The sequence below is a fragment of the Notolabrus celidotus genome, chromosome 1, assembly GCF_009762535.1.
Source record: "Notolabrus celidotus isolate fNotCel1 chromosome 1, fNotCel1.pri, whole genome shotgun sequence".
NCBI lineage: Eukaryota > Metazoa > Chordata > Actinopteri > Labriformes > Labridae > Notolabrus > Notolabrus celidotus.
Genome location: NC_048272.1, coordinates 32881424 through 32893531, shown reverse-complemented (window position 1 = coordinate 32893531; position 12108 = coordinate 32881424). Strand labels below are relative to the sequence as shown.

The following is a 12108-nucleotide window of genomic DNA, read 5'->3' as shown; positions in this document are numbered from 1 at the left end:
AGTTTGTGTGTGTGCGCGCGCGTGTGTGTATGAATATATGTGTGTGACTTTAGGGGGGGGCAGTTTTAAGCCGTTTTGTGCTACAGCTTTTGTGAGTCATTGGTGGAAAGTGGGGAGGAAGATTGGAGAAGAAATATTGCTGTTAAATGACTTTGGACAGCATGACATCACGGCGTAATTAAAACAGCTCTGGAATTCCGTTTCCAATTCCTGCGCTCAGGTTTGTTGGAGGATTTTTCGAGCACCTGCAGGTTGGTGTGTGAGTGAAATATTTTCACTGGACGGAGTTCAAACTTTGAAGGGAAAGAGAAAAAAAAAACGGAGGCAGCGGCATTACGCCATTCTTGCCTCTCTTGGAAAAAAAGTGGGATTTAAAGAAGTTTCTTACCAGATATCCAGCAGAATCGTGCCGTGGAGTGTTGAGAGCAAGTGCACTTCTTTTATCAGCCTTTTCTTGGATTGCTTTATTCCATCACAGGCAGGATCTCTGCAGCACTATGGTGCTTACATACGACGGATGGGAAAATAAAGGTTTGCAGGATTTGTTTCTCCAACTTATTAAAATCGGTTACAGTCCACATTTATGCTTTTCCAACTTCGCATATGTCTGCAGCCTTTTTGAGACGGGAGAGGCACTTTTTATGCATTTCATCTGTGGCAGAGCAAAGAACAGACTCAGAGGATGAAAGACTCGGACCGAACCGGACTGCTCCCTTCTCTTATTTTAACCAAACAGAAGAATTCAATTTGAAAAGACTGATGTTTAATACAATGACGGCCTGGCAAAGGGCAAAAGGACATTAGAATGAAAGTTGTGAAGCGTCTCTCTCTCCTGCTGAGCTGCTGGACTCTCATTTACCTGCATCCCATCCTCGGTTCACTCAGCCGGACCAGACCGAGCGAGCATCAGCAACACCGGCTTGGAGAGGTGGCAAAGCGCGTGTTAGGCGGCGGGGAAGGAGGACAAAGCCACCGGGGGACCGCTGGAGGAACTGGTGGGTCAGCAGTTACAGCGGGAAGGCAAGTGGCGACCGCTCCTGGGACTGGGAAACCCTCACCGGTGAATGCAGCGAGGATTACGCGGATCCGCGCAGGTCCTCCGTTAATCAGGGGCGAAACGGCTGTTACTAAAACCAAACTTTCAGCCAAGGAATCTGCGTCCGCATCCTCGCCATCGCGCAGCGGAACAGTGCTGTTGAGTCGTGAGCAGCAGCAACAACAACAACAACAACAACAACAACAACAAAAACAACAACAACAACAACAACAACAACAACAACAACAACAACGGGACAGAGCAATCAGCTTAGGGCGCAAAGAGGCTGTGCGCTCCTGGGTGCCTGGCGGGAATGCTCAAGTTAAGGCGCACGCTCCCGCAGCTTTTAGCGCGCATGCAGCAGGAAAAGGAGTCGGAACGGCAGCTGCTGGAAGGAGTGCACTGCAAGGGAAACAATTTGGGAAAGTTGCTCCAGGAGCGAGCGCAGTTTCTCCGGCACGCACGGGGCCGCCTCAGAGAGCAGTCGGTGCGCAAAATCAGCAGAAGCAGCAGGCAGCAGGTCCAGTGGCGCAGCGGGGAGTCAGCTTCAAGTACCCAAAAGTACTCAACCGGGAAACGCAACACAAACAGCCGCTGGTTATTCCTCACGACTACATGCTGTCGTTGTACTGGTCTCTCTCCAGCGGGGACCTGAACAGTAGCGCGCTGCATGAAGCGGGACTGGCTAACACCATCACCAGCTTCGTGGACAAAGGACAAGGTAACTCACCGCTCTCCAATAAGTTATCTCTCTTCCTCTGTTTTGCTGATGCGGTTTGAGGTTTTGGAGTTAGACAGGAGATAAAACAAATCATTTGCTTCATAATGACAGCTTTCATTATATTAAAATTAAATTTGTAGTTATAATTCAAACTTCATTGAACCTGAAACAAGAAATTGATCGATCTTAAGTTTTTTGTTTGGCTAAGAAAAAACTTGGCAAGCTCTCGTATCCAGTCTGAGGGATGATTTTGACATTTGGCAGGAGGCCCGTTACTGACTGAAACCGCGAGTGTGGCGTTTGATATTACTCAATGATCATTCCCCCTTTGGTTTGAGATTCATTTTGTCTCTTGATATAATTCAGTGAAGGGGTGGTGCTGATAAACTCTCTTTGCATCATAAAATATATGAAAAAAGAAAGGACACAAGCCCAGCTGTGAGCAGAGTGCTGAGGCACAAACCGCTGTGAGTGAGGCTAAATGAGGGGGAGATGATGTCTGACTTCTGGCTGGGAGATGTGAGGGAGAGCATTGGAGGTCAAGCACCAGTCTGGAGGTTTCTGGAGGACGGCGGCTCTGGAAACAGGGCTGTAAATTCTCTAAAATGTAGACATGCCTGTGTTGGGGAGTTCGTGAGGTAAGAGAGTTAGAGCATCTGGAAGGGAGGCGGGGAGGTCAGCTGCTCCTACACACACGCACGCACACGCACACACACACAGAGGGGATGATGGGAAAAGAGATGACTCTGTTGTACATAAATGTGCTGGAACTGACTTCAAAGCTGCCGTGAGCAGAGTGAGCTATCACACATCTACATGTCACCACATTACGTGTTAAAGGTACAGTTCAACGATTTGGGAGATATTTGTTGGCTATTCTTGAACACAAGAAGAGAGTTAACCTAGCAGTCCAAAGGCATGAAATACAACAGTGTAAAGCTCAGTATTAATTGTTTTAACTATTTATTCATGGCTGTGGCAGAAAAAACCTCCAGGTGAAGTTTTAAATGGGAAACTTTTTCAAACGAACACCAGAATAAGCCTTTTTTATGAGTTGACCTGATCATTTTTTTTATTTATCTTAAGATTTTTTTTACTTTAAAGCTACTGTCAGAATTTTCTTTTAGCTGATTATGAAACAGTCTGTTATGCTCTACAACCTTAAAATGCAAACAAGACCCTCTTCAACAACTGCTGAAAAGCCTGTGCTGTAAATTTAATACCTGTAACTGCTGTGAGGGGGTAGGTGTCAGACCAGGTGTTTTAAAGCATGCTGAGGTAACTGCCTTTTTTACTTTTACCATGGAAAATACTCAAAGTGTGTGATACATTTGACTGTTAAAAGAAATCAGTAACAGATTTCTACACATGTACAGGACAAGATTAGCAAAGAGATAGGAGGTATCACTCTGTCCACAAGGGGCACCAAAATCAACAGAAGCAGAACATTCTTCACAGGAGCTTTAATCTTACTTTATGCTGTTCCTCGATGGTCCCAGTTTCCAAGTTGGGATGTTGCTATTCCAACTTTGGTGTGTTCTCGTGAAAGTAGCAACAGTCTGAAGGTTGTAACAACACCAAATAACACAGATGCCATAAGGAAGATGTGTGGACTGTCACTACTTAGAGAGTTTAAACTCTATGCTGATATCTTTCCACTATTTATGTGACAACAAAGAGCAGGGGAAACTCATCAGTTGAGCTATGCAACACGATTGTTTTCAATGCACCACTTTCTTCATAAAAGCATTGGTCAAAAAATAATTGTATTAGTGTTAATGCACACCGTTTACAAAACATCAATTGTCCACCATGTTGATGACGAATATGATGTGAAGTCGGCAAGCTTGGCACCAAAGTCGTGCAGAGTTTTTTAGTTGTTGTTCCAACATGAGCAGATGCTCACATGCTTTTTCCAACTCAGGATTTTGTGTTCCTGATGTATTCGACACCACATGAATGCAGGGTACTCAGCTTTCTGACTAATCACCTGGCTGTGTTAAATACTTTGATACTGATTGGCGAAAAAACCCTAACATGGTCAATCAAGACCTTATAAATAGCAACGCTGATGACAGGCACAGCCTGATCACACACGACATATCAAATAGATCTGTGGAAAGGAGTCGGGCACATTTTAAAAAGTTCATGATTTCACCTCTTCCTGTTGGCAATGTGGCAAAAACTTTAGTTTCATATAGTATTGGTCAATAACATGGAGGACATCTTTATTATGTACTCTTAATTTATTTGGACAGCACATAACTTTACTCATTATAAATGTCTGATGGTGGTATTGCCGTCAATGCAGAGGGATGTTATAAGGAAGATTTTGTATTCCATCCTGAGTGAGAAAGGAAGTCAGTGTAGTGAACGCAGGGTGGGTGTGATGTGTTGATATTTTGCACACTCTCATTGGGATCCTAGCTGTACTGTTTTGGATGTACTGGAGTTCTTAGATGCTCTTGTTACAGATCCTGATGAGAAGTGTGTTCGAGAAGTCAAGCCTAAAAGAGACAGAGGCATGGACCATTTGTTTGGTGTCAGGGAGAGTGAGTGAGGCAGAGATTAGAGCCGTTTTAAGTTTTAAGTTTAAGTTTTAAGTTTTTTAAGTTTTAATGTAGGTCACAAAGGTTTGGGTTGATTTTAACGCCCTGGTTGATGGGAAGGGAATGTTTCAGTCAGAAAAGTATATGGTGGTTATCTGAGATGACTGGACCTGGTGGGGCTGATAAATACTGTCAACTGGCTTCAGTTTTAGAGCTGTCTGATTGGGAAGGAAGTTATGATTAATCCACGCCTTTATCTCCTCCAGGTGGGAGGTTAATGTGGATGTTGCTGGAATTGCTGTAGCGCAAGTTGTGTTAGTTTACAGGTACAATTGGGTGTCATAAGCATAACAATTGAACAGTATTTTGTGCAGACTGATGACACAAGGGCATGAGTGAAAGAGACATCAATCATATTGAAGAAAACAGACATGAAGCAACCACAAACCACAACACAGTACAGGCTTTGGCAGAGTTACAGGACTGGTTGATTGAGAAGAAAATTCCAAGAGGCTTCTGAAGTTACAAGGAAGATGACCCTACACAGGTGCTGCTGTTATTTTCTGCATCTGGTAAGAATGACAACTGAAAAACACTAGCGTCTAAGCGCGTGCCCCATACACAGAGGACATAGCCCTTGTCACATAGGTCACAGGTTTGATTCCAGCCTCGACCCTTTACTGCATGTCTTCCCCACATTTCCTGTCTCTCTTCAGCTGTCCTGTCCATTAAAGGCAAAAATGCCTAAAAATATAACTAAAAACAAAAAGAAGAAGCAAGATTATGTATTGTGAGCAGGTGGTCCTGCCAAACAGAATCAGGACAGGGTGAGACAAGACGCAAAGTTGGGGTCTCACCCTGACAGGATCCTATTTTGCATAACCAGCTGCTTACTATGCATCATTACTTACATGTACCATATACACTGATATTGGCTGATATTTTCCTGCGTAAAATGCAGAACTGTTCCTTTAAAAGCTAAAAATCAAAATCTGGATTTTTAATTGCTTCCCTCTTGTGAAGAACACTGAGTCTTTTTAGGCAACACATTTTGGTTATGTTGTATGAAGGATTGTTTTAATCAGGTCTGTTTTGGCATGGTGTGTGCATTTTGAAAACGTGATGTCACCTTCTTATCATGCACAATTTGGGATTAAGCAACATTTAAATCATGGATTTGATGACAGTTGTTGGGTTGTTTGCTTTTGTTGCCAACATTGTCAAACAAATCTAATCAAACCACACCCGCTAGGTCCTGATGAAGATCATTTTTGAAAAGTCTTGGGTGATTCTTCTCATGAAGTCCTCTGGATGTTTTCCCCTTTAACTGTATCTCTTTTTATTTAATAGAAGTAAAATTATCTCTGATTACCAACCAGAGATATAGCACCTGTAAGGTTTGGGGCAAGGTTTGAACATGCGTGAACTTGTGTATTTTTCTATGTGCACTGTTTAATTCTGGTTTTCTCTAAGTGTGTGTTTGTGTATAACCATCTGGTCAGTCATTGGCAGCACTGCTTCTCTCAGTGATATACGGCCTCAGGAGGGTAAATAAACACTCCTCACAGCCACAAGTCGGGTGGCCCCCCTGTGAAATGTTATCTTTAGGGTGTAAAACTGTTTAAAACAATGTTTAAATGACCAGAGTTTAATATTTCTAGTCCTGCTAAAGGTTTACATTTCAGCCACTTAATGTACTTTTAATTTGGGCTTTATTTGTTTAGTGTGTCCTCAGCAAATCACCGCTGACCTCCTCCACATGTTGAGGGGGTGAGAGAAGGTGTAACTGATGGCCTGACACATCTCTTCCCACACACTTGTTCACTTTAACACACTTCCTCCTTCTTTCTTTCTTTCTTTCTTTATTTCTCTGCCTTTTATTTCTTGTTTCCATGCCCCTCTTCTCTCAGTCACCACATATTAATATCTAATAATAAAAAATCTCATATTACACATCAAAGTTACGTGGTTTTCATCTAAACACAGCATCAAAAACTAATCTCGAAAATGACCATTAAGTCATCACCTCTCTTTAAAAGTTTAAACATGTCAAACATTTAGGGGGACTCATTCTTTATAAGTTCTTACATTTCACAAGTATTTCTGAATTTAAATAATTTCAGTTCCAAAACCCTTAGCCCACTCACTTCTCCACACTGCTCATGCTCATCTTGTCATTCCAAGGCATGTTTTCCTGATGATTACAGATAAAGGTGCCTCTCAATAATAAAATTATCATGAATAAATTATTATTTCCCATCAGCTACTTAAGAAAGGGACTTGTGGTAAAATGGAAAATATGCAATTTTACCTTTTTAGAATTAATTAAGGAAAAAAATATTACTTTTTCATGATGTTTGAAATAGTGTAGATGCACCTGTACATGCTGCTCCTGCTAAACTACTGTCTGGGCAGTCTCTGCCTGATGTTCACTGAACACATTTCATTAATTTCAGCTGTGACTTTTTGATCCTGAAAAAAAGAATTTGACCATAACCACATTTATTTTTCTTTCTCAAGCTCCCCCAACTGACACCTCTTTTGTGGCGAATGACTTTGCACCTGTCTTTACTAACAAGGTGTTAGCAGTCGCTTCATAGAACCTTCCAATCCCAACGTATCTCCTAGGAGTCCTACACTTCTACACACTCAACATATCGCTCTCTCACTGAGTCTTAGTTTATTATAACAGGTGACTAACTAAAACCACGTCTGGTTAGAAACCAGTTGCATTTCACACACAAAGACACAGATCTTTTTTCTGTAATTTAAAACAATGACAAGATTTAAAAGTAATGCTGCGTCATGCATGACAGGACATTATTAAGATGATCATGCCTGCCAGTTTGTGTGTCATACCACTAAAAGTGATTTCACATGATCTGACCTGATCCCATAGGGAAGCAGATGTAAGGGATAACTTACATTAGAGAGGCTTTGCAGTGATTAAACAAAAGGTCTTAAAATGGTTTTCAAGACATCGTCAATGCAAGTTACTCCAATCATACAGATGTTTTTTACATCAATTGGCCACAAATGTAACTATCCTGTTCTTTAAAACTACAGCCAGGTCTTACAACTACACTTAAGACTGGACCACTTTTGTCAAAAATAATTATTTGCATGCAGTAAGTTATATTTGGTGGTATGGCTCTGTTTGGAGAGTTACCTCCCCTTCCATGTATATATGTGGAATGTCAAGCCAAGCAGCAGCAAAGACTCCCGGGGCACAGAGCATCACAGGCATTAGTGCCAATATATGTGACACTGGTAAAATCAGACACCACATTAAGCAGGGGCTGGGGTGGAAGCAGGTAGCAAAGCAGTTTGCAGAGAGCGTAGACAGAGGCTGGCATTAACTTCAGCTGATGTACTGTGAGCTGAGCTTGACTTCATGGCCTGCTTAAACTAATGCTGAGTTCAATTTCCAGGTTTTTGGTTTAGAGCATGTAGCTTTAGACCAAGACTCGGACTTCCCTCTAAAATGAACTTCTTCATCCAAACCTGTCTGTGTCTCAGGAACAGTCATTCACCTGAAACAGCACTGTGTCAGTGGAAACTCTGAGGTCAGCGAGAAGGGATGTCCATTTGTCAGTTCTTTCCTCATGGGCCTGTCAGCAGCCCATAAAACCCTCAAAGAGCCTCAAAAACCTTCTGTCTGGTCCTTCCAAGCAGCATTTTCCGAAAACTGTCAAAGCGTCATTGTCTTTCTTAAGGGGTACCACAAGGATCTGTGCTTGATCCTCTTCTCTGTTCATAGCCTAGCTTCCATGTCTGTCCTTCACCTGGTTTCTAAACTGAGAGGCCGAGCTGACCATAAATCACTGTGGGTGAAACACTTACGATTGACAAGTACTTCATACAACCTCAGGAGCTTCATAGCTACAAGAGCTACCCCTTTAATGAGGGTGGACCAAAAAAGTTTCTGGACACCCTTAAAATTTTACACAATCTCAAATATTGTCATTAAATATTTTTTGAAAAATATGTTTTCTGTTTCAAGCATTAGACCGACATAAACAAATACAAATTATATTTTTTTTGTTTATTTTTTACAAGAAAAACTAACAAAACTAAATTCTTGACAGATATGTTAGTTCTCCACATTGTCGGTATCAAACTCAACAAATAACAGAGAATGTGTTCAAAACTGAACAAAAAATAAATAAACCTGGCTGTGACTGTACTAAAAGAAATTGCACTTAGAGACCTAAGAGTGATTCTCAATGCAATGTTTGGGGTGTCCCAAAACTTTTTTCCACCACTGTAGGTGGACCAAAAAAGTGTTAACTGAAAGTAAAACTGAAAACTTTGCAAAATACAATTTGACTTCTTGTTTTTAAATAAACTGCACATGGTAAATAGAATTAATGCAGCTTCTTTATTCTCTTTAGATATCTTTTAGTGCTTTACACTGCATGCACACACTCACACACACACAAATATGCAGAGACTGCATGCTTTAATTCAACGTTCATACTTGTACAATACCGGCACAGCTTCTAGGTCAATTTGGGGTTCACTGTCTTGCCCAAGGACTGTAGGAACCAGGGACTGATCCGGTAATCCACAACCTGGACAACCTGCTCCACCTCATGTGACACAGACCTCCCTCCAATCTTTACTGTAGTTTCATCCTCGCTTTTGTTTGGAGCTTATTAGATACAAATTTTCCAAGCATGAGCTGTTATTTGTGTGTGTGTGTGTGTGTGTGTGTGTGTGTGTGTGTGTGTGTGTGTGTGTGTGTGCGCGTGCGCGCGCGTGTGTGTGTGTGTGTGTGTGTGTGTGCGTGCGCGCGTGCGTGCATGTGTGCGTGCGCGTGTGTGTGTATGTGTGTGTGTAAGGGATGGTGCAGCAGATAGCTGCAGGTCCAGAATAGTAGGCCTGTTTACAGTCCGATGTGGTCTCTTTGTCTGGTTCTAATGTACTTTTTCGATGCATGCTAAAGTCGGGGATAGCAGTGGGGGATAACGTGAGAAGGAGTGTACAGAGGGGAGAGATCTGCTGCTTCTGCTGCTGCTGCTGGTGGTGTCGTGTGTACGTGTGTTTGTGTGTGTGTGCGTGTGAGTGTGTGTGTGTGTGTGTGTGTGTGTGTGTGTGTGTGTGTGTGTGTGTGTGTGTGTGTGCTGTAGTGGATTTCATTGCTGGATTTCATTTAGACATGGAGGTTCACTGGTTTCCTTCACTGACAACAAAAGAAAACATTACACACCACACCATTCAGTTTGTTCTTCCTGATGTTCTGGTGCTTGTGTGCGACTGTGTATATGTGGGACAACAGTGTGTATGAGAGAGTGTGTGACATGTTGGTATCTGCCTGCAAGGGCAACATGAGCATACTGTAATGATGTGTGTAAATATTTGTGTTATTGATTTTTATATCCCGTTTCTCTTTGTGATATGTGTTTGCTTTAGGGATGCAGCTACGATCTAATTACTGATGTGTCTTTTCTTTTTGCACAAACACTCCTGATGCAAGTTTATTTAATTAATCGATTCATTGTTAAATAAAATCAGCAGTTTTTTACTTTTCAATGTGATGTTTTCACAAGTGCAACAGTCACTTTGGGGGGGGTGGGGGGAGGGGTATAAATCAAGAGTTTTTCATTACTTTGGTGGTTTCAAATATCCACTCATATGTCGGTCTGTGCAGCTAAGTGCTTGTTTATGTTTATTTCAGTCTGTAAAACAGATTTTACTGGTTTACTTCTGGATAAATTTGCCTTTGGTCAGCTTTTACTCATATTTCCTTGCCTCTGCTTTTGTATCCCTCCTCACAGACGAGCGTGGGCCCCAACTGAGACGGCAGAGGTATCACTTCAATGTCAGCTCTCTGGAACGAGACGGGCTCCTGGGGGCTGAATTACGCATCCTGAGGAAGCGCCTGTCTGACCCACGGAGAGCCTTCTTTGGATCTGCAGCCGCTGACGGAGGAGGAGGGGGTGGAGGAGGCTCGTCCCCGTGCCTGAAGCTGTACACCTGCGCGTCAGGTAAACAACAGGTTTCTCTGCTCCAGACGAAAACCATGGAGGATCTGCTCGGTGGAGGCGGATTTGGCAGCAAATGGGAAGTGTTTGACATATGGAAAGTCTTTAAGGGCTTTAGAAACCAGCAGAACCAGCACTCTCAGCAGCTGTGCTTTGAACTCGAGGCTGCCGAGCACAGAGGTGGGCGCCTCATGGACCTGCGCACTCTGGGGTTCGCTAGACCTGGAAGGACCAACAAGGAAAAAGCTTTCTTCTTGGCGTTTGGCAAAAGCAAGAAGCGTGACCTTTTCTACAACGAGATTAAAGCGAGGTCAGGCCACGACAACAAAACCGTGTATGAATACCTGTTCACCCAGCGACGAATGCGGCGAGCTCCTGCCTCAAGGGGGGCGAAAAAAAACCTGCAGCAGCCACTGCAGTCCCTCCCCCAACACCAGGTGATAAAGATGCCGACGAGGCCGCGGTGTAACCGCAGACGACTCCATGTGAACTTTAAGGAGATGGGCTGGGACGACTGGATCATCGCCCCACTGGAGTACGAGGCCTTTCACTGCGACGGCGCATGTGACTTCCCCATTCGCTCGCACCTGGAGCCAACCAACCACGCCATCATTCAGACCCTGATGAACTCCATGGACCCGGAGTCGACGCCGCCCACTTGCTGTGTGCCAACACGACTCAGTCCAATTAGCATACTCTACATCGACTCAGCCAATAACGTTGTCTACAAGCAGTATGAGGACATGGTGGTGGAGTCATGTGGCTGTAGGTAGCAAAGCAAGCGAGAAGTGAGACAGAGAAAGATGCAGTCCATCAGACTTATAACAGGAAGATAAAATCTGTGACAAGCAGGATATACTTTAATGGACTATGACTGGACTCACAGCTATGTAGCAGACATTGCTCTTCACACTCAAGTGGACTATCAGACTGCATACCAAAGACTGCTAGACTGTGGTCAGACTAAACAGAGAAACATAAACTCCTGAGGTGATGCTCTTTAACACCCACTCACTTAAACTTGTGTGAAATGTTGCTGTGAGTGGTGATGAGCAAGACCCGTCTGAGAGCAGCCGAAAACGTCCACATATCAGAGAGACTTCCTGACTAAAGACAATTGATCTGATGGACTGATTTTTACTCCTGTTGTTGTCTATCTTCAGATTTGTACCTGATGTATGTCCTGATTGTTGTAAAAACTTTGCGTGTATTATAAAATCTATTGAAGCAGTAGTGATTATACTCCAAAATGCCCTTTTTCCAGCACTTATCTGCCGTTGTGCCTTCGCCTGCTAAGATGTAAGATGAAGAGTAATTTGTTGGCCGTATGTGAGACTTTTTTATGAAGCATGTAAAGAATTTCTGATGTATAAATAAAAGGCCAGTGATGAAGAGCTAATCCGACTGGCTCCAAATGTGGGAAAGTTGCATAAACTGATATTCAATAAAAAATGTCTGGTTGACTGAGCTCCAAACTCTCATCAGTCTGATCCTCTGCCCCCTCACAGGCTCTGTAGACTAAACTATCAGAGGAATTTGTGATATTCTCAAATACCAAATCACAATTTCATCAAAGAATTTCTGTGGTTGGTTTGGTTTGAAGTGTGTTTGTGGTAAAGTCACAACCTGCTGCAAATTTGGCAACAAAAAAAAACAAAGTATAAAAATGAGATACTGAAAAAGTTGTGCTTTATCAGTCACTGTAATGTAGTTATACGAAAAGCTAGAGAAGATTTATTTTAATGTCTCCATGGGGAAATATGTTTGGACTCTGTCCTGAAGTTAGACAGAGAATAAAAAGCATGCATAACGACA

The 12108-nt window shown here is 42.8% G+C and overlaps 1 protein-coding gene across 1 annotated transcript; it reads left to right on the top strand.

Moving 5' to 3' along the window:
* Positions 1–359: 359 nt before the first annotated feature.
* On the top strand, positions 360–11768 carry gdf5 (growth differentiation factor 5). The gene is made up of 2 exons (XM_034689044.1): positions 360–1757; positions 10087–11768. Exons 1-2 carry the CDS (start codon positions 806–808, stop codon positions 11064–11066), a joined length of 1932 nt encoding a protein of 643 aa, XP_034544935.1. The 5' UTR covers positions 360–805; the 3' UTR covers positions 11067–11768.
* Positions 11769–12108: the final 340 nt, after the last annotated feature.

What these genes read in the sequence shown, in the direction of transcription:
- gdf5 (XM_034689044.1), top strand. Translation starts at nt 806, where the DNA reads ATGAAAGTTGTGAAGCGTCTCTCTCTCCTGCTGAGCTGCTGGACTCTC. An exon ending in CTTCGTGGACAAAGGACAAG is followed by an intron (nt 1,758 to 10,086) that starts GTAACTCACCGC and finishes CCCTCCTCACAG; the next exon opens with ACGAGCGTGGGCCCCAACTG.